Below are 23,566 nucleotides of genomic sequence, written 5' to 3' on the forward strand. Positions count from 1 at the left end.
TTGTGGTACGCGGGCCTCTCACTGTTGTAGCCTCTCCCGTTGCGGAGCACAGGCCCTGGACCCACAGGCTCAGCAGCCATGGCTCATGGGCCCAGCCGCTCCACAGCATGTGGGATCTTCCCGGACCGGGGCACGAACCCGTGTCCCCTGCATCGGCAGGTGGACTCTCAACCACTGTGCCACCAGGGAAGCCCTATTTTTATTTTTAAGTGCACATCGTGGCTCTTTTTTCCTTTTAAAGCAAAACAGAACCCTAAACTATATTATTGGATGGTGTTCAAACTAGAAATACTATTTATTCATTCATTTTTTTCATTCATTTTTGATTTAATACATATTTATTGAGCTTACCATATACCATGTATTCTTCTGTGTGCTGGTTATACAGTATCTGCTTTTGTGGAATTTACTACATTCCATTGGAGAAGACAGATAATACAGATGTAAACAAATGTACAATATCAGGTGAAAAAGCAAGGAATAGGGACAGAAAGAAACAAACTGAGTGTATGGGACTAAATTCTTTCCTCATTGGTAGAGAGGCCAAGTGGTTCCACTTGAGTTTCCATGCTCGTCACCAATACACTGCCATCCTTAGGGAGTGCTTGGATTGTCTTTCTATCCATGGCTAAGGAGAGAGAGCCTCAGTGTGGCTAATTTTATTTTTCAGGATCTAGATTCTTTAGTCCACTAGGGAAAAATGACTTCATCATCAGACTCTGCCTTCCACCAAATTATACATAAAGAGATATACATGTTTGAGGGGGTTGCTACTTTAGATAAGATGGTTAGGGAAGGCCTGTTTGAAGAGGTGGCCAATGCAGAGGACCTAATGAGATAAGTGTATGAACCATGTGAATATTAGGGGGAAGAGCATTCGGGAAGAGGTAAAGGCAAGTAAAAAGGCTTAAAAATGTTAACTTACTTGGCATGTTTGAGGAATAGCAGAGGCCAGTAAGGTTACACCATAGTGATTAAGGGAGAAACATGGTAAGAAAAGAAATAGGGGAGAAAGCCAGAGAGTAGTTCATGAAGATCCTTATAGCCTGTTATGGATACGTAATGTGAAGCCATTAGAAGGACTGAGAGCAGAGGAGTGGCATCATTTTACTTACCTGTATGGAACTGCAGTGTGAAGGTTAGACTGAAGAGGATTAAGGGTGAAAGCAGAGAGACCAGTTAGGTTATTACAGTGTTCCAGGCAAGAGTCTTAGACTAGTGTGGTGGATGATGGAGAGTGGGGGCGGGGGGGGGTAGTTAGATACTGGACGCAAGCTCTAAAGGTAAAGAAGATAGGATCTGCTGATAGCTTGGATATGAGGAGAGAGAAAGGGAGGAGTAAAGGATGACTCCTAGGTTTTTAACAGTAGCTGGGTGAATTCTGGAACAGAGAGATGAGGAACAGATTTGGAGGAATGTGGAATCACGAGTTCTTTTTCAGTCATGTTAGGTTGGAGATGCTAAATAGGCAGTTGGCTATCCAAATCTAGAGTTCAGGGTACAGTTTGGTACTGACAAAATTGATTTGGGAATCTTTACTGAATAGCCATGACATTGGATGAGATCACTTAGTACAGCTTGAAAAGAAAATGGCAAAGGACTGAGCCCTGGAGTATGCCAATGTTAAGAAGTAGAGGAGGAACCAGCAAAAGACTGAGAAGGACCCACCAGTGAGCTTAAAGAAAAATCAGGAGACTGGTATGCTGGAAGCCAAGTACAGAAAGTGTTTCAAAACGGAAGGGTTATTTAATGGTGTGGAATGTAGCCTATATACCTGGATAAAAGAAGCTTTAGCTGCTTTGAAGTAAATCTGATAGCTTCCCCAATGGGTAACTATTTAGAGAATTCTCTCTTTTTTTTTAAGTTTGTACTCCAAATAACTTCCCATATTGTTTTTCAGAACATGGTATTTTGATCCTTAAGATCATGTAGAACTTTAAATTGTGAGAAGGGGTTTGATTAGTTTTTATGAAATTTAACCAGTAACAATCTTCAGATCATGGAAGAAACTTTTCTAAACTTAAGTTTATGTTCTGGGAGAAAAAAATTTTCTCCTTTAGTTTGCCTTTTTGTTCAGTAATGATTCCCTGGGTACCTTTTTGACCATATTCTTCTCTTGATCAATTTTTTAACCCACTTAAGATTAGATATACAGCTATGCAAGTATGCCAAATCTAGTTATTTGAAAAGTCTTTTTTGAAGAATCTTCATGGCAAAGAAAAACAAAATTTAAATAAGAATAGCTATTTTGTTTCAGTACCAAACATGCCTAGAAAAGAAAAGAAATAGAAAATGTGGTTTATTTTCCCAATTGTACAAAAAGAACACTTTGTTTACCCAGTATTTGTGTAAAATTGTTGATGTTTTAAATATTGACTTAATATTCAATAATAACACTGCTATTAGATTTCTAACATTTTATTTTTCTTTTTATCATAACTTCTCCTTTGGTCTTGGGGGACAATCTGGAAAGAAAAGTAGATAAGTCTATGGTGCCTCACATAACTTTTATTAACATAGTAGAAATTCTCTTTATATCAGATACATTTTTTATCACAAAATGGTTTACTAGATAGAAGAAAAAATATTCTCTAAAATTAGTATTATATTTTTAAGATTTTTTTCAGTTGATACTACTTTTCACTTTGTTTAAATTATTAGGTTTTTTAATATAGAGAGCCTCTGTTTCTGTCATGTAAAAAAAATCTGTTTCTATTAAAGATGGATGCTATGGACTGAATGTTTGTTTCCCTCAGATTCATATGTTGAAGCCCTAACCCCCAATGTGATGGTGTTTGGAGATGGGACCTTTGGGAGGTAATTCAATTGTAAGGGTGGCGCTCCCATTAATGGGATTAGTGCCTTTATAAGATGAGACAAGAGAGATACAGTCTTTCTCTCCACTGTGTGAAGATCCAGCAAGAAGGCAGCTGTCTACAAGCTAGGAAGAGGACCCATGCTGGCACCCTGATCTTGGACTTTTAGCCTTCAGAATTGTGAGAAGTAAATTTGTTTTTTAAAGCCACCCAGTCTGTGGTATTTTTGTTATATAGCAGCCTGATCTGATTAAGACGATGGGCAATCGTGTTTAACAGAATATACTGTTGACCAGAATCATTAATGCTTTATTTTTGTAATACTCATAAGAGGATATCTTCCCAAGGAGCATAATAGTACATGTGAATTAAAGTCCATTTTAAAGTATATAACAGGAATGCAACATTTTTCAGCTTGCCAGGAAGAATATTAGCTTATCTAAATAGATTTGGTGCACAGAGCTGGAGGCTGGATGTTAAGGAGTCCTTCTATTGCTTCTAGTTTTAGGTTCATCATTAGTGAATTGTACGACCTTGGAAGTCACTTAAATACTTTGCCTCTTGATTCTCTCTTTGGTAAAATTTAGATTCTGATGTCTGTCTTTCAAAGGTTTGGCATGTAAAATGATAGAAAATTTGTAGAATTTTCATTGAAAACCCACAAAGGGGAAAAGAGATAGAAAAGTTTTTCCTACTTTGGAAGCTGTATTTGATCAAAGTATATCTTATAGAAATGCAATTAAAGACTATTCCAGCTCTTCCGCCGCCATTTTAAATCCAGCTCCATACAACGTTCTGTCGCCGCTGCTGCCGCGACACAGATTGCACGCCAGCGCCTCCCAGCCGATAACTCAGCCGCTATGGAAGACATGAACGAGTACAGCAACATAGAGGAATTTGCAGAGGGATCTAAGATCAACGCGAGCAAGAATCAGCAGGATGATGGTAAAATGTTTATTGGAGGCTTGAGCTGGAATACAAACAAGAAAGATCTGACTGAATATTTGTCTCAATTTGGGGAAGTTGTAGACTGCACAATTAAAACAGATCCAGTCACTGGAAGATCAAGAGGATTTGGATTTGTGCTTTTCAAAGATGCTGCTAGTGTTGATAAGGTTTTGGAAATGAAAGAACACAAGCTGGATGGCAAATTGATAGACCCTAAAAGAGCCAAAGCTTTAAAAGGGAAGGAACCCCCTAAAAAGGTTTTTGTGGGTGGATTGAGCCCAGATACTTCAGAAGAACAAATTAAAGAATATTTTGGAGCCTTTGGAGAGATTGAAAATATTGAACTTCCCATGGATACAAAAACAAATGAAAGAAGAGGATTTTGTTTTATTACATATACAGACGAAGAGCCAGTAAAGAAATTGTTAGAAAGCAGATACCATCAAATTGGTTCTGGGAAGTGTGAAATCAAAGTTGCACAACCCAAAGAGGTATATAGGCAGCAACAGCAACAACAAAAAGGAGGAAGAGGTGCTGCAGCTGGTGGACGAGGTGGTACTAGGGGTCGTGGCCGAGGCCAACAGAGCACTTATGGCAAGGCATCTCGAGGGGGTGGCAATCACCAAAATAATTACCAGCCATACTAAAAGGGGACGTTGGAGAAAACAGGAAGAGATTGCTAAAGTAACCCATCTTGCAGGACGACATTGAAGATTGGTCTTCTGTTGATCTAAGATGATTATTTTGTAAAAGACTTTCTAGTGTACAAGACACAACTGTGTCCAACTGTATATAGCCGCCAATTAGTTTTTGTTTTTACTTTGTCTTTTGCTATCTGTGTTATGACTCGACGTGGATTTGTGTTTATACAAATTTTATTTGTATGATTTCGTGTTAAACCTCAAATAAATGCTTCCTTATGTGATTGTTTTTCTGCGTCAGGTACTAAATAGCCCTGTAAAAGTGTAATTTTAAATAAGCAATGATTAAGGCACAGTTTATTTTGTAGGGAGTGTTGATCCATAGGGAGAAACTGTGGTCCTTTACAAATAGCCAGCTACAGTGTCTACTCTGTTCTCTTTTTGTTAGATGTATTCTGTGTTCTAAGGCTTCATTTCCCTGTTAACTGAGGCTTCCACATACCTTTAAGTAATGTTGTTTTCTCTTTGTATATCTGGGGACTTTGTCATGAAAGTTTCTGTGGCGTAGTTATAGTGTTGTGATGAGTGGAAGCTTTCTAGTAGACCATAAGTCTTCTGGTTATATTTTGAAAAGTAACTTTTTAATGGCACAAAGCATGCTGGTAGCTCCTTTTATGAATAGAAAATATTTTGCTTTGCTCTTGTCTCTGGAAAGGCATTTGTTATGACTTGCTGTATTCAGTGGTCTGCTAGAAAGAGCTTTGGCTAATCATAATACCATAACTTTGTTTTCTTGATTAAACTGTCTAAATATACCCAGGGGAAAAAACGCTTGAACTGTGTTATAGGAGCCACAGTTTAAGAATATCAGATGTAGTTACATTTAACACAAGGATTTTGGCAAATAGGTATGAAGTTACTAAAATTTGAACAAAAGTTAGATTAAAATATATGATGTAGTGGATGAGTAAATTAATTGTATACTATTCTGTTGGTATTATGTCACAGCAAGCACCAAACTGAACAAAATGTTTTCTGTTGGGGCATTTTTAGGAAGCTGTATTGGGTGTTAACTGTTACGTGGTGTGAGTTCTTAGAAAAAATCATGGTAGTAAGTTTCATCATTTTTAGCGCAGTTAGTGCATGAGCTGAATAGTTAAGCATATCCATATTCAAACGTAAAAGGAATAGTGGGGAAAGGTATCCCTTAAATCTTATGTAAATGCAAATCTAAGTGTGACCAAGTCATGTCATTACAACAGATCTTCTGGTGCATTAAAAAAAAGTTTTAGCTGTAGATTTTGGAGGATGTCCTGGGTAAACTCAAGTTTTGAATTTTACATTCAGTGTAGTTATTGAATTTAAGGTTTTTGTTTTTGTTTCTGTGGTTCCATGTTAGCCATTAGGATTGGCATACAAGTTCATATGTGGAATAGTTGACCTCACCTTCAACCAAGTGTAAATTTTTTTATGCTAATGAACCTGCCTTGTTTTATTTGGTGCCTGCAACTTTCTTTGTTCCGATGATGTTTGTACTTGCTGGGCTATCAAGTTACAATGCTTTTGGCCTTTTGCTCCTGTTTTGCTATTTGACCTTACACCTAGGCCAAGTACCAATGTTGGCTGTTGCAAGGGATTGTTTGATTCGTTCAACATGCAACCTTAGGGAACAGAAAGGAGATTTTCATTTTAAGTTATCTTGTCAAAGTCAGTAGGTGCAGTGTCTTTAGGGCAGTGAATCCTGTAAGTTCAAATTTATGATTAGGTGACAAGTTGACATTGAGATTGTCCTTTCCCTGATCAAAAATGAATAAAGGCTTTTTAAACAAACAAACAAACAAAAAGACTATTCCAGGAGGTATTGGCTTACTGAAGTAATGCACGTTCTCTGTACTTTACTTTCTGTGTGAACAGAGGTTTCCTGAGCCTTTCTGAGAAAAGTGCTGAAAGTATGAATGAATAAGAACCTACTTAATAGTTTGACATCCTAAGCATTTATGAGTATTACAGCCCTGGATACAATAACATAGTTAATATCACATATGAAATTGAACAAGATTGCATTTTTAATATGCTGTACTTTCCCCTTGTATCTATTTGTAGGTGAACTTTCTATTACCTGGGGTAGTGAGGAAGAAGGTAGTATATAATTGTTTAATTAGATGTGAATTTCAACTTAAAAAAATAGAACTGAATCCTTTTTCTATTTGTAGTCAGTTTTGTGGACTAGGTTAAATTCACAAACTTGATCGTCAGTTTCTGCATAGTCAAGCTCAATGGAACTTCTCCCCAGAAAAAAATATCTACCTAATTGGTCAAAATTAGCAAAGACAGTCATTCAAAGTCTCTGGAGAATGATAAAGGGATTTGCAACAAATTGAAAATCATTTATTCAAAATCTACAAAATTCAGTAATAGTAGTAGGAGTCTTTAACATGTGAGATAGAGGTTACATCCATTTTCCCACCCAACTCTGCATTGCAGAAGAGGTATTACAGTGAGCTTGGCAGCCAAGTGGCAGCTCCTATCTCTCCCAGATACTGTTCCATAATATAGAGGTTCCAACAGGGTCAGAGAAAACCTCAAAGGCTGGCAACACCCTGGCCCTGCCTGAGGGACCTGACTTTATTTGTATTGTGGAGCAATTTGTGCCTCAAAGGAACTGTCCAAAATAAAAATCAGCAAACAATCAGTGGAGGCCAAAAGCATGGTATGATACTAATAGAGGCAGACCAGCCAGAAGTTTAACAGACCAGAGAAAGAGCCAGCAAAGGAGGCCTGGTGATAAGGAAGAGTGTGCACATACCTAAGGCCACACTCTCTCAGGAGCAACTGGAGAGGAAACTGCTTTACTATTAGTCCTTGACTAAATGTGAGACAAACTTGTAAGCTCCCTGAAGTGTGAAAGCAGTCTTTAAGCCACACAGGTCAAACAGCAAAAAATGAAAACCTTATTGGCTCAGGGGCTTAAGTACAACTCCAATCAATCAGTGGATGACTGCTAAACTATACTGACCCAGGGATTACCCTTAGGAACCCAGGTGTCAAGATGAAAAATAAAAAATCCAAACAGGAAAATTAGAGGCTCCACACTATGGGGGAACTGATTTCACAGAATTAGTCTAGCCAAGTTGCTATAAGACTCTGGAGCAGGGACAATCCAGTGCTGTTACAATATATTACCTAATTGTTCAGATTAATAAAGAAATAGGAAAGTGTGACCCATATTCAGGGGAAAAAAAGACAAGTTGCCTTTGAGGGGGGATCAAATATTGAACTTGGTGGACAAGGACTTCAAAGCAGCTATTATAAATATGTTCAAAGAACTTAAACCATGTTTAAATAATTAAAGGAATATGTAATGACAATGACTCATCAAAAAGAAAATACCAGTAAAGAATCGAATACATACACACCACACCCCAAATGGAAGTGCTGGACTTGAAAACAGTGAAGAAAAATGAACAGAGCCTTATGAAAATGTAGTACAGCATTAAGTACACAAACACACTCATGATGGGTATACCAGAGGAGGAGACAAAGGGACAAAAAATATTTAAAGAAATGATGGCTGATAATGCCCCAAATTTGATGAAAAACACTCTATACATTCAAGAAGCTTGGGAAAATACTAGCGAAGCAAATCCAGCAACATAAAACGGATTATAATCCATGACCAACTGGGATTTACCCCAGTAGCACAAGGTTGGCTTAACATCAATGTAATACACCATACCAAAATGTTGTTTAAAGAAAGTAAAAATACATCTAATAAATGCAAAGATGTCCCATGATCATAGGTCAGAAGACTGAATACTGTTAAGATAGTAATACTCCCCAAACTGATCTACAGTTTCAATGAAATCCCTATCAAAACCCCAGCTGGCATTTTGCAGAAATTGACAAGCTGATCCTAAAATTCAAATGGAAATGAAAAGTACTATGAATAACCAGAACAATACTGAAAAAGAAGAACAAAATTGGAGGCCTCATACTTCCCGCTTTCAAAGCTTACTACAAAGCCACACTAATCAAGACAGTGTTGTACTGGCATAAGGATACACAAAGATCAATGGAATAGAATCGAGAGTCCAGAAATAAACCCATTCATCTAGGGTCAATTTGATTTTCAACAAGGATGCCAAGACAGTTCAATGGGGAAAGAAAGTGGTGCTGGTAAAACTGGATATCCCCATGCAAAAGAGTCTGGTTGGACTGTTTATCACGTCAAATACAGAAATTAACTTAAAGTGTGTTAGAAGCCTAAATGTAATGTCTAAAACTATAAAACTCCTAGACAAAACATTGGAGTAAATCTTCATGACCTTAAGTTAGTCATTGATTTTGTAGCTCTGATAACAAAAGCACAAACAATAAAAGAAAAAATTCATGAACTTCATCAAGATTAAAAACTTTGTGCTTCAAATGAGACCACCAAGAAAGTGAAGAGAAAATTCACAGAATGGGAGAAAATATTTGCAAATCATATATCTGATAAATGTCTTGTATCCAGAGTCCATAAAGAACTCTTACAACTCACTAATAAGGATAACTCAATTAAAAAATGGGCAAAGGATCTGAATATTTCTTCCCAGAAAAGAAGGGTAATAAGAACATGAAAAGGTGCTCAACATCATTAGTCGTTAGGTAAATTGAATCAAAACCATAGTGAGATACCACCTCACACCCTTTAGGATGGCTGTAAAAAAAAAGAAGTGAGGATGTGGAGAAATTAAAACTTACACATTGCTGCCTGGGCTATAAATGGTTGTAGCCACTTTGGAATACAATTTGGCAGCTCCTCAAAATTTTAAACATAGAGATACCATATGACGGATATGGTATTCCATATCCATGACTGATATGGTAATTGTACTCCTGGATATATACTCAAGAGAAATGAAAACATGTCCTCACAAAAACTTGTACACAAGTGTTCATAACAACATTATTCATAATAGCCCCAAGTGGAATCAACCCAAATGTCCTACTGATGAATGGATAAATAAAATATGCTATTTCCATATAATGGAATACTGTTTAGCAAAAAAAAAAAAAAAAAAAGGAATGAAGTCATACATATTATAATATGGACAAACCTCAAAAACATTATACAAAGTGAAATAAGCCAGTCACAAAAGAGCACATATTGTATGGTTTCATTTACATGAAAATTCCACAGTAGGCAAATTGATAAAGACAGAAAGTAGTTAAATGGTTGTCTGGGGCTGACGGGGATAGGGTGGAGGTAATGGGGAGTACTATAGACTGAAATTTTGTGTGCCCCCAAAATTCATATGCTGAATTTCCAATGTGATGATATTTGGAGGTGAGGCCTTTGGGGATGATTAGGTCAGGAGAGTGGACCCCTTATGAATGGGTTGAGTGCCCCAGAGAGCTTCCTTGCCTCTTTCATCAGGTAATGTTATAGCAAGAAGATGGCTGTCTATGAACCAGGAAGCTGGTCTTCACCAGACACACTTAATCTGCCAGCACCTTGATCTTGGACTCCCCAGCCTCCAGAGCTGTGAGAAATAAATTTCTGTAGTGTATATGCTACCCAGTTTATGGTATTCTGTTATAGCAGCCCCAAAGGACTAAGACGGGAAGTGACTGCTAATGGGTATGAGGTTTCTTTTTAAGATGCTAAAAGTGTTCTAAGCTCTGTAAATATAATAAAAAACCACTGAATTTTATGTTATTAAATTATATCACTAAAGCTCTTAAAAAAACTTATAAGAACTGTTTCAATTCCTGTTTTGGGAAAGGATGAGATGAGTAATCTTAAAGATCGCATGTTTGTATAATGATTATCTTAACTGTATAATAACAAATTTGGAAAAATTATAGTCATAAAATCATTATTTGCTTCTCTTCTATGTCATACCTTGTCCTCTTCCAGTCTAGGAAATTAGGAATATGCAAAGAGAATTTTATGTGGTAATTGTGCAGCCATCAAGCATTTTAAAGAATTTTTAAAGTTAGATACCAGATTTACATGTTTATTTGAGATATTTTAGGGTCAGTAAGGAAAAAAGATAGGCTGGAATAATTTTCTAAAGTATAGATAGGCAAGTGGAAGTAGGTTATGAAATAGTGGGTAAAAATCATTGTAATATTGTTTCTCTTTAAAAAGGTTTCTGATCAATTTTAGAGGTATTTGCATATTTTTCTACCAAAAATAAAAATATAATATAGCTATAATGGATGTATTCAAACAAATAAAATGCAACTGAATTTCTAACAAAATATTTAGTTAATTTTCCTTATTCTGAATGAGGATACAGCCAGAGTGAATGATATTTTAAATAGAAATGGAAAATTTTCACGTTTTTTTAAAAAATAAATTTATTTTTGGCTGCATTGGGTCTTCGTTGCTGCGTGTGGTCTTTCTCTAGTTGCAGAGAGTGGGGCTACTCTTCGTTGCGGTGCGTGGGCTTCTCATTGCGGTGGCTTCTCTTGTTGTGGAGCACAGGCTCTAGGCGTGCAGGCTTCAGTAGTTGTGGCACGCGGGCTCAGTAGTTGTGGCTCGCGGGCTCTAGAGTGCAGGCTCAGTAGTGTTGTGGCGCACAGGCTTAGTTGCTCCGTGGCATGTGGGATCTTCCCGGACCAGGCATCGAACCTGTGTCCCCTGCATGTGCAGGCAGATTCTTAACCACTGAGCCACCAGGGAAGTCCAATTTTCACGTCTTTATATGGATAATTGTAAAGAAAAATTTATTAAACTATTTAATTTCAGGTGAGAATTGTAAAAGTTAACCTTATTTCAATTGTTTAACCGAGTTTCTAAGATGCTCTGTGTAAAACATTCTTGGTTGTGTTTAGAATTCCTTATTACTATTGAATCTAGGATATCCTACCATCTCCCCCTGCTGGACGTTTACCCCACTACAAGGAATTAAGAATTCGACCTCTGCTACTTAGCCTCTGCCTAGTGCAGAGAAAGAAGAGGAAATGAGTGTGTGGAGCTGAATGGGGAGCTAGAGTACAATTCTTCTGATTTCTGCCCTTCCCGACTTCAAAGATCCACTTCCCTTGTGTTTGGAAAGGAATTGAGCTTCCCTCAGCTTGAGGATTCTTGGTCTATGACTTAGGGTCTAGGGGTCAGGCAGTAATTGAGTCTGGCTGGGACCTACACTTGAAAAACCCTACCCCTATCAGCCATTTACATAAGAGTAGACATATTGAGACATATTGACTAATAACTACATTAGCTCCTTTTACCCTGGACCTCAGATTTTTCCTTGACATTAATAAGGGTTAATTTTTTCTTAGCATTTTGTCTTATTCTAACACCAAATAGGTTTAACTTTGACAAGTTAAACGCTTCATATTTTGCATTTTTGTGTTATTAGGTTTCTTTAAGAATTTTGTAAGACTAGGGTTTTTTGTTTGTTTGTTTGTGATACGCGAGCCTCTCACTGCCGTGGCCTCTCCCGTTGTGGATCACAGGCTCCGGATTCGCAGGCTCAGCTGCCATGGCTCACGGGCCCAGCCGCCCGGCGGCATGTGGGATCCTCCCGGACCGGGGCACGAACCCGCGTCCCCTGCATCGGCAGGCGGACTCTCAACCACTGCACCACCAGGGAAGCCCAGAACACATATTTTTTGATTACGTATATAACAGTTCAAAAAACAGAAAGACTAAACCATTTATATTCAGGTATACATGCTTAGGTGGTAAAGCTATAAAGAAAGATGAGGACATGATTCTCATAAAAGTCAGGTTAATGGTTACCTTTGCTGAAGAGAGAGGACTTAGTGATTGGCAGGGGGATTCTGGGGTGCCGGTAATGTTCTGTTTCATGATCTGGGTGCTGATTACTTGGCTGATTCTTGGTAAACATTGAGCTATATGTTTCTGTGTGCTCACTTTTCTGTATGTGTTATTCTTTACAATACAAAAAGTTTTAAAACTTTTATTAATTTTTTTCCAGTTTTATTGAGATATAATTGACATACAGCACATGTATAAGGTTAAGGTGTACAATATGATGATTTGACTTACATACATCATGAAATGATTACGTCGTCTCATATAGGTACAACATTAAAGAAATAGAAAAAAAATTTTTACCTTAGGATTTTTTTACACTTAGGACTGTCTTAACAACTTTCATACAGCAGTGTTAATTATCTTTATCACACTGTACATTAGATCCCTAGTACTTAATTTATCTTATAAAAGGAAATTTGTACCTCTTGACTACCTTCATCTAATTCCCCCTGCCCCCACCTCTGGTGGTCAAATATCTGATCTCTATTTCTATGAGTTTGATTGTTTGTTTTTGAAGTATAATTGACCTACATTATGTTAGCTCCTATTACACATCATAGTGATTCGATATTTCTACACATTTTAAAATGATCATCATAAGTCTAGTTATCTGTCACCATACTAAGATATTACATAATTATTGACTATATTCCTCACACTGTACATTTCATACCCATGACTCATTTATTTTGTAACTGAAGGTGTGTACTTCTTAATTTCCCTCACCTATTTCTCTCCTTCCCCAAACCCAACTCCAAAAGTTTTTAAGTACAATGTTTTGCTGCTTTCAATCTTCTGATGTAACTATCAGTTTCTCAAAAATCATTGAGAGGGATCCAATAGTCTCATCTGTAAGTTCTTTGGGGTTTTAAGGTCCACACAGGTAAAATGAAATTACTCTTGGTGTTTCAAACAGGGAATTTAATAAAAAGAATTAGTTACGACAATTTTGAAAGGACTGGTAGAGCAAAATGGAGAAGGGTGGGTGGGCAAAAGGAAGAAAAGATGATACCAAGAGATCAGAAACTAATATTCTTGGAGTGTAGTTCACAAGTTTGTATCTACTATTGCACTGTTAGAGACATCACAATCAATTCTAGATCTGCCAAAGTAGTATCACCTAACCAGGGCCAGAAACTGCTATTGCTGTCACTACATCTTCTATCAGCAACTGCAACCTATCAGAGCCAAAAGCAGGAAGCATCTCTCTTCCTCCACCTTCTGATCTCCTGTCACTGCCTCTTATTGGCAGACTCCAACAGTAAGCTTAGTTAGCAAGAGAGCCTGGGAAATGCATGAAGTATAGAATGGTAGGAGTAGAGTTGAGGGGCAATGAGTAAATTACTGGCACAGGTCCCTAGAATTTAATTTTTACAGATTGTTGAGATGTTGTATTAAGTGTTGCTTAATTCATCTTTGTATATAATATTCATATGAGTAATTGTTCTACCCTTTCCAAACCAATGAATAATCATTTTCTAACACAGAGAAAATAGAAGAAAAATAGATACTGGGTAATTTTGCTTTTTCTATTCCATTCTTTAAAGTTTAAGTACCTGGAAACTTTGAATAAAAACTTGAACTAATGGTATAGTGGTTAAGAGAGTGGACACTGAGACTAGATTGTCTAGTTTAGAATCTAGACTCTGTCACTCTCTAGGTGTGTGGCTTTGGGCAAGTTATTTAATTTCTCTGTGTCTCAGTTTCCTTATATGTAAAATAAGGGTAATAATATCACCTTCCTTTTAGGGTTGTTATAAAAATTATGTGAATTAATACATGTAAAGCACTTAGAACAGTGCTTAGTATATAATGATCACTTCATGAATGTTAACCATTATTATCATTACTTCTTCATGCAATTTACCACCGTTAAGTACTAATATGGAGGAAACAATAAGCTTTCATTTCTCCAACATCAGTTTGGTTTTGAAGGAAGTATTTTGCTTAACATGATAGTAATTGATGGACTCAGAATCCTTACCTAGCAATTCTCCTTTGAAGTGAGAATCTTTAGTCAAGAAGACACTGAGGATTTTTAGGAAGGAGTTGTGAGATAGAGAAAATAGTTAACTTTGTTCTTCTTAACGTTTGACATTGATATATATTGTCAGAAAAACATACCAAATGAAAGTAAAACTGACAATCCAGTGAATAGCCACTACGAAAAAAAGAAAGGGAAGCATTGGGAAAGAAATGGGTATGTCAGTAGTCTGCTCTTGTTAAGCATCTTTCTATTACAAACAGAAGAGGGATTTACTCCTGGAGACCAAGTGTAGGGATAAAGGTATGTATGGGATCTGTAGTTACCAATAGAAGAGTTCTAGGGCAGACATTTAGAGTTGAAAGAAAAAGTAACCAGCCATTACTTAGGATGAATTTCAGAATACTTCATCACAAGCCTACAATTACTAAAATCCTGTAATCAGTAATAGTCCTATTTTTTAAAAAGTTTAAAAAGAGTATATTCAATCTTATAAAGAGAAATTCGAAACTGCAGAAGATGTAGATTAAGGCTGAATCATCTAGGTGAGTCTCTGAATGCTTGTCCTAGGATGAAAAACTTATTAGACTAGATGATAGTATGACTAGGAAAGAAAGTTCAATACAACATTAGCTAGTTTACCTATGAGAATTTTTTTTAGATACAAGGTGGAATGAGAAAAGCGTTCTGATTATCTCTTGTTGCGTAACAAACTACCCCAAAGTTAAAATTACTGTATTTTTGTCTCCTCACATTTTTGTGGGCTGACTAGGCTCAGCTGGGCAATTCTTGGCTGGGGTTGGAGTCATCAAAAGGCTCTACTGGACTGGATGTTCAAGGTGGATCATTCATATCACTGGTGGCTGATGTTGGCTCTGGGCTAGGAACTCAGCTGGGGCTGTCAACTGGAACAACTACCTGCTCCCTCTCCGTGTGTCCTGGGCTTATCACAATATAATGGCTGAGTTCTGAGAGGGAATGGTCCCAGTGGCCCAGGTAGAAGCTGTAAGGCTTTTTCTGACCTTGCCTCAGCATTCACACAGTCACTTCTGTCTATTGGTTAAAAGAAAATCACGAGACCAGTCAAGATTCAAGGGGAAGGGAAGGATATGGGATAGGTCACATAGGGTGTGAATACAGGGAGGCATGGGCTCATTGGGGGACCACCACAGAAAGAAAAGACAATAATGTGTACATTTTGGCTTGTAGAGAAGAGTCGAGGCAAGAAGGAAATGGAATGAAATTATACCACTGAGGAATTACTGGGGAATATTCAGCATGGGAAAGAGAGTGAAGGGAATTAAGTATTGTGTCTATGATGAGTAGGCACTGTACAAAGGTCTGCTCCCTCCAGGAGTTAAGGTCTTTTAGGTGAATATTTTGAAAATATCTCCTGCCTATTGGTTTGTACTGTGTGTGTGTAGTTGAATGTTAGCACAAAAATAGTGGGTTTACTTTACATTTTATTCAAGAGGGTAGTTGAATGTTAGCACAAAAATAGTGGGTTTACTTTACATTTTATTCAAGAGGGAGAATTGTGGGCAGGGGCTTAGTCATAAATGCCTTTTGTGCTAAGCTAAGGAATTCAAACTCATATTAAATGGTATGAAGAACCACAACAGGTATTAAATAGAGGAGCAACATGATCAATTTGGGTTTTCAGAAAGCAAGAAGACCAACTAAGAGGTTTTTGCTGCAATTAAGGCAAGACGGGGCCTGAATCAAGGCAGTAGCTATAAGAATAGAGAGACTGATTAGAAAGATTTAAGAAGTAGACTCAGTATCAGACTTGTGACTGATGATATAGGAGTATCTTATCAGCCCAGAATTCTCAGGTTTCTGACGTAACCTACTGGGTAAATAAAATAGTACCATTCACTGAGTTTGGTTTAATCAGAGTCCTTTGATTGCAAACAGCAAAAAATTAAAATAAAAATGTGTTCTCTGGTTAGGAAGGGTGAAGAAAGAGAGACGGTAATGTTTTTAAAAAGTCAAACACAAGTTCAAATGTGTGATTCCACTTATAATTTAACCTTGAGCAAATTAACCTCTACTAACTTGAATTTTTTCATTGCAAAAACGGGATAATATGAACTACCTTCCAGGCTTGTGGTAAAAAAATAAATACCATAATGGACATATTGTACAGCACAGAAGATACTCAATACGTATTTGTTAAATTAATAAATACTTTTCTTATTATCCCATTGCATTCCTAATGTCATAAGTATATCAAGAATGGAGGAAGCAGAATATGAAGATCCCCAAGAAAGAATATTTCTGAGGCTGGTCAGTAATACTGCTGTAAAATCCTGGCAAGAAACTCCTCACCAGCCCCACAGCGGAAAACTTCCATCAGAGAAAAATCCCCTACCAAAGATCTCTCAGGTGGAGCCTCTTTTTACTCCTAGCTCTTCCTTATGTCCTACTAGGCCTTATCTTTGAAAAATAGTAACTTCAATATAAATATTAGGATCAGTCCTCATTCAGTCAACAAATACTTAATGATCCGGTACTTGTGTATTAGTCAGCTCAGACTACCAAAACAAAATACCACAGACTAGGTGGCTTAAACACAGACATTATTTTCTCACAGCTCTGGAGGCTGGCAAGTCCAAAGTCAAGGTGCTAATTTGGCATCTGGTGAGAGTTCTATTCCTGGTTTGCAGATGGCTACCTTCTTGTTGTGCCCTCACATAGACTTCCCTCGGTGCATGTGAATGGAGACAGAGAGAGAGAGAGAGAGAGAGAGAGCACAAGTGAGCACTGGTCTCCCTTCCTCTTTGTACAAGGACACTAATCCCATCGGATGAGGGCCCTACCCTTATGGCCTCATCTAACCCCAGTCACCTCCGAAAAGACCTAATCTCCAAATACAGTCATATTAGGGGTTGGGGCTTCTACATACGAATTTGGGGGAACACAAACATTCAGTCTATAACACTATGTATAAGCATTGCGATAGATTAGATTTAGAAAGATAAAAAAGAAAAGGTCCCTGCCATGGTTCATCTCCACAGCACACACATATAGTATAGCAGAGTGGTTTTGGAATCACACAGGCTTGAGTTTGAGTCCCAGCTGAATGACCTTGTGAAAGTTACTATCAATTTGTGTCTCATTTCTCTCATTTATAAAATGAAAAAAACAAGAGTACCTAATTCATTCGTTCATTTAAAAGATATTTGTTGTGTAACTACTATTTGCCAGCTTTTCTACTAGAGCCATAGGGTTGTGGTATAACTGAAAGATCATAAAAACATATAATGTGCCTAGCACAATATAAGTATTCCATTAATGTGAGTTATTGTTATAAGGCAGAGCCTCATTGAAAATTGAATTCCAAGGGTAGGACTTCCAAGTCAACATGTCCAAAACCAAAGTCATAATTCCCTCCTGATATGCCTCTTACCTCCTAATCCTCCCCCACCACAGACAGATAAATAAATAAAGTCTGTTTTTCCTCCTGAGTTCCCTTTCTCTATTAACATCTAAGGAGTCATCCAAATTAGCCATGTCCATCACCTTTGATTTTTCTCTTTCTTCCCTGACACTGAACTGGTCACTTGGTAGTGGTATGCCGGCACACACTGGCTCAAGAGAGCTGACTGAGCGCACCTCTTCACAATTCCATATCCAGCGACGTCTAGTGTTACCTTGAAATCAGCCATGGGGAAGTATTTACACCATGGAAATCAACAAACACTGTAAATCGGGGCTTTTTTTTCCTTTTCTTTTCTGGAGAGCCAGTTGTTTACCAGCACATCACTGCTTCTTAGTGTGTTCAAATCTGCCACCTTTCAGTTCCCACTACCACTACCCTAGATATAGCTCTCATTTCTTATCTAGCCCTTTGCTAGAGCCTCCTCAATGGTCTCTTTACCTCTGTCTATCAAGCCTCCATACTCCCACAGAGCTCTCTTTGTAAATGTGGATTGGATTGTGTTTCATCTGCTTAGAACACCCCATTGCCTAGAGGAGTAAGTCCACCCACTTAACCTGGCTTTCAATGTCCTTCACATTCTGCCCCACCTTACCTTGTTACAGTCTCCTGAGCATGATACTCTCACTTCACTGATACCTTCCACTGTAGTCCTGCTCAACTATTCATTTTCTTGAATCCACCATGCACTTATGTACCCCTGAACCCTTGCTCATGTTGCTCTCATCCTGGAATGCCCTTCCCCATCTGGTGACCAATTTAAATATCAGCCTCTGTTGGAAGTCTCACAGACTCTCCCATTGTGGTCAGAATTAATTTCTTAGTGACTGTGCTATCAGGCTGAGCTTCCCCAAGAGGAGGAAACAGTGATAAAATTCCATGCAGCTCTAACAAACAACCCAATCCAAAAATGGGCAGAAGGCCTAAATAGACATTTCTCCAAAGAAGATATACAGACTGCCAACAAACACATGAAAGGATGCTCAACATCACTAATCATTAGAGAAATGCAAATCAAAACTACAATGAGATATCATCTCACACCAGTCAGAATGGCCATCATCAAAAAATCTAGAAACAATAAATGCTGGAGAGGGTGTGGAGAAAAGGGAACACTCTTGCACTGCTGGTGGGAATGTGAATTGTTACAGCCACTATGGAGAATAGTATGAAGGTTCCTTAAAAACTACAAATAGAACTACCATATGACCCAGCAATCCCACTACTGGGCATATACCCTGAGAAAACCATAGTTCAAAAAGAGTCATGTACCAAAATGTTCATTGCAGCTCTATTTACAATAGCCCAGAGATGGAAACAACCTAAGTATCCATCATCGGATGAATGGATAAAGAAGATGTGGCACATATATACAATGGAATATTACTCAGCCCTAAAAAGAAATGAAATTGAGCTATTTGTAATGAGGTGGATAGACCTAGAGTCTGTCATACAGAGTGAAGTAAGTCAGAAAGAGAAAGACAAATACCATATGCTAACACATATATATGGAATTTAAGAAAAAAAACAAAAAATGTCATGAGGAACCTCTGGGTAAGACAGGAATAAAGACACAGACCTACTAGAGAATGGACTTGAGGATATGGGGAGGGGGAAGGGTAAGCTGTGACAAAGCAAGAGAGTGGCATGGACATATATACACTACCAAATGTAAAATAGATAGCTAGTGGGAAGCAGCCGCATAGCACAGGGAGATCAGCTCGGTGCCTGGTGACCACCTAGAGGGGTGGGATAGGGAGGATGGGAGGGAGGGAGATGCAAGAGGGAAGAAATATGGGAACATATGTATATGTATAACTGATTCACTTTGTTATAAAGCAGAAACTAACACACCATTGTAAACCAATTATACTCCAATAAAGATGTAAAAAATAAAAAGTAGTAATAGCAGTAGCAGCAAGCTTTCAATAAGCAGAGATCTTTTGGATAGCTTGGTCCTTGGTAGATTTAAACAGGAAAAAAAAAAGACTAGACAGCGTGGACACTAAACAAGGTGGCTCATCTCTGTGGGGTTCAGGAAGTATAACCAGAGGTTCACATGGCTGGAAGGGGCCATCTCTTTGCTTTCAGCAGAACTATACCTAACCCACTTTAGACAAGCAAAGGAGAACTTTTTGAGAATGTCATATAGAAGAGAAAAATAATCCTAGCAAACTACTTGCCTTGCCTGGTACCTCCCCCTCACTGTGAGCCTTGTTACCCTAAGTGAGAGGTGTGAGGAACTGGGATACAGGAATCCAGAGAGTGTACCGATGCGTGGGTTGGTAGCTCATTGGAGCTTTGGGTTCATTCTGCTCAGTCTGCCATTGCCTTCGTTCCCTCACAATTAGATTGGTCACAAATGGTTGTTCACCAGCCCACTGTTTCTGAGGTTCAGCCCATCATGAGTGGAAAACAAAAACAGGGCTTTCAAATGGCACAGGGATTGAGAGGAAACAGCAGACCTGGCACAAGAATGCCCAATGATGTTAACACACTGTGTGTATGCCCTTGGGGCCCTCCAGCCCTTCCCTGGGAGGACCAGAGACATTTTACTGGGTTGGTTGTTGTTTAAAGACTATGGAATGCCAGTTCAATGAGAGACTGGTGCAGTAGAGAACATAAACAGAGAATTTAATACAGTTCTGGCTACAATCCTATAACAAACAGAAGTGCCCATGTATGCTTTTATGTCACTTTGTGAATTGAGTTCAAGAGGTTCTGACTCTATGCGCTGTATGTAAAATGAAAGCAGTTAGTGCAGCTGTTACCATTGTACTCTCCAATCTGGAATTAAGTTACAGGCAGAAAGTGTAGACTATTTTTCCCACTTCAGTTTAATCACAGTTTGGAAGCAGGAAGCACCTTTGTTGCTTCTTTTGGGACCCTTGCAATACTCAGCATTACTGTGCACACAGGAAACACTCGATAAACATGAAAGCAGGAAAGGGTTTTAAAGATTCCTGCTTGACAGCCATTAGCATGGTCAAAACAGTATTCTCACTTTCATGCCCCACCCTCCCTCGTTCCTTTTGAGCCTTGTCTCAGCAAAAGACCCTCTACTCCCTCAAGTTAGTCCTAAATCAGTCTTCTCCTAAGTTGGCTCATCAACTGGATTTTCTCTCTGCCATATTTGTCTTTCCTTGGGGTCAATTGGGTACCCCAACTCACAGGACTAATTCCAGGAAAAGTGTTGCTGGGAGGAAGTTAAAATAATTTGTTAGGTTCTGGGTTTTGCACCTAAAAATCACTTCCCTAAGTCTGCATTGTCCTCTTTGTCGTGTGATGGAAAACTGGACAGGGAGGGGCTGGGTTGTGATAGCAGGAATCATTTACCCTAGAGCAGAATGCATTGATGTGCAATAACTTCTTCTTTGGTGTTGATATTCTTCTGAAACTTCCATAGTGCAACAAGTAGTTCCCTGAAATCCAAGTGTTTCTACTTTACCTCCTCCAATCATGACACTTTTCCTACCACTCTTCTCAGCATGTGCTTGTTTCCCAGAGAAGTTCTAGCAATGGGCCCATGAAACTGGCCGAAGGGCTGTAAAATTTTACTCTCATCCATTGATCCCTGACAAGTTTGCTCTGATTCTGCATGAATAGCAATATTAGCTAGCATTTATTGAAAACCTCCCACGGGCCAAGCAGTGCACTAGCCACTTCACATGTGGATCTCATTTCGTCCTCATGTCTACTCTATGGCATGAGTAATTTTATTTTCATTTTACCAAGAGAGAAACTAAAGTCAGTAAGCAGGCATTAGAGTCAGGATTTGAGCCCAGGCAGTTGGCCTTCAGAACCTGTGCTGGTGACCCCTCTGCTATTACTACTCTGAAGTATTCAGATAGTAAGTGCTCAATAAATATTTGAATAAACAAAGAGGTGATTAGAGGTCTCTGTTTTCCAAAGAGCTTCCTCCAAGTGCTCCCTCAGGCAGAATCATGTGTTTTTACAACGCCCTGGCCCATTGCCCTGAGCAGGGTTTAGACAGATGGTTGAGGGCAATTAGGTTGTGCTTGACTTTTTCAAGCACAATTGAGTTCCACTTCAGAAAAGTAGAGAGCAGTTCAAAAATGAAATTACCTGGGCTTCCCTGGTGGCGCAGTGGTTGAGAGTCTGCCTTCCGATGCAGGGGACACTGGTTCGTGCCCTGGTCCGGTAAGATCCCACATGCCGCGAAGCAGCTAAGCCCATGAGCCATGGCTGCTGAGCCTGCGCACCCGGAGCCTGTGCTCCGCAACGGGAGAGGCCGCAACAGTGAGAGGCCCGCGTACCGCAAAAAAAAAAAAAAAAAAAAAAAAGTGAAATTACCTTCTCTGGTCTGTTGAATATGAGTGAGCTGTGCTCAGGCAGCCTGCTTACTCTTAGCTACTCTCAGGAGAAAGGCTTGGGACCTGGGGAGTAGGTATCCCAATCCCACAACCTCAATAGCTGTAGTTTTCTCATGGGTAGAGGTAGGGGTAAAACAGGGAGGACACACAGAACTTCAGTCTGATAACATGATTTCTTTAAAATTATTGGGTCACTTAATCTTCATATGCCTCAGCCTCTCCATGATGAAATGGGAGCAATCTCCTTGGCTTGCTTTCTATTTCCAAAGCAAAATACAGAATCAAAATGCTTCTAAGACTGCAAAGGTTCTCTGAAGGCTTAGCTGATTGTAAGCATCATCTCCAGAAGTTGGGGTGTACTGGTGCAAAGAGGTGTGATGGGAACAATTCAGGTAAAATGGTAGATTGGGGAGAGGGCAATGAGGAACTTCCGGGATAGGACTTGTTTTTTGTTGCTAAGAAGGTTGCAATAGGAGATTATTATTTATAATGCACTTTAGATTTACAAAGTACTTTACAACCATTCTTCAGTGCAGTCTTACAAATTGATGTAAGACTGAAAGTAATGAGGCCAAGTCTGAAAGAGCCAGCCAGTGGGTAGTAAGTATGAATAGTAATTGAAATGAGAAGATGACAAATATACTTCTCAGGCTCAGTACAGTATATCTCTAAGAGCCTTGTTCCCTGCTCTTGTAACTGTTTCCAAGAAGACTCTGGATTCACGCTGTGGCTGGGTAGGGGTGGAGAGCCAGTTTGCTTTGGTGATGTTTGGAGTTGCTTAGCACTGTATTTTGAGAGAACTGCACCTGGTTTGTCCTGATACCCCTCTGTACTTCCCTTGCCTTATTATAGCACTTTCCTCATTCTACTTTGTTTTGTAGTTGTTTTGGGTACGTGACTGGCTCCCCTATTAAACAGGAGATGTGGCTTAGTCATCTTTGTGTCTTGGTTTGGTGTTAGAAATGTTTTACCTGATAGGCCCTCCCTTATAGCCCTCCAACCCGAGGAACCAAATCAGTTCTAGCTGATCCCAGTCCTGGATGCTTTAATAATAGGCAGATCAAGCATATACTTAGGAAACCAACTAAATAGAGGCATTAAAGATTTTTTTAAAGAATTGGATATTTGGTATTTCAAAAAAGGATTGACACAATGAAATACAAATTCATACCCTCTAGTATGGGTATAATCAAAAAGACAATAGCAAGTATTGGTGTGGTGGGAATGTAAAATGGTACAGCCACTTTGATAAACAGTCTGGTAGTGCCTCAAAAGTTAAACAGAGAGTTACCATATAACCCAGCAATTCCATTCCTAGGTATATACTTAAAAGAATTGAGAACATATGTCCATACAAAAATTTGTACACAAATGTTCATAGCAGCAATACTCAATAATAGCCAAAAAGTGGAAACAACCCAAATGTCTATCAACTGATGAATGGCTAAACAAAATGTGTTATATCCATACAAGGGAATATTATTCAACCATAAAAAGGAATGAAGTGCTGATACATGCTACAACAAAGAATAACCTTGATAACATTATGCTGAGAATAACATTATGCTGAGTGAAAGAAGCCAGACACAAAAGACCACATATTGTATGATTCCATTTATGGAGA

General features: G+C 38.6%; 1 protein-coding gene across 1 annotated transcript; it reads left to right on the plus strand.

The window, feature by feature from the left end:
• The first annotated feature begins 3,623 nt into the window (after nucleotides 1-3,623).
• LOC307180319 (heterogeneous nuclear ribonucleoprotein D-like) lies at nucleotides 3,624-5,049 on the plus strand. Its single transcript, XM_079910507.1, has one exon. The coding sequence runs from the start codon at nucleotides 3,677-3,679 to the stop codon at nucleotides 4,409-4,411; it is 735 nt and encodes a 244-aa protein (XP_079766633.1). The 5' UTR covers nucleotides 3,624-3,676; the 3' UTR covers nucleotides 4,412-5,049.
• Nucleotides 5,050-23,566: the final 18,517 nt, after the last annotated feature.

The sequence above is a fragment of the Stenella coeruleoalba genome (genome assembly GCF_951394435.1).
Source record: "Stenella coeruleoalba genome assembly, chromosome: X".
NCBI classification, from domain to species: domain Eukaryota; kingdom Metazoa; phylum Chordata; class Mammalia; order Artiodactyla; family Delphinidae; genus Stenella; species Stenella coeruleoalba.

Excerpts from the sequence above, each read along its gene's own strand:
- LOC307180319 (XM_079910507.1), top strand. The coding sequence starts at position 3,677 with ATGGAAGACATGAACGAGTACAGCAACATAGAGGAATTTGCAGAGGGA.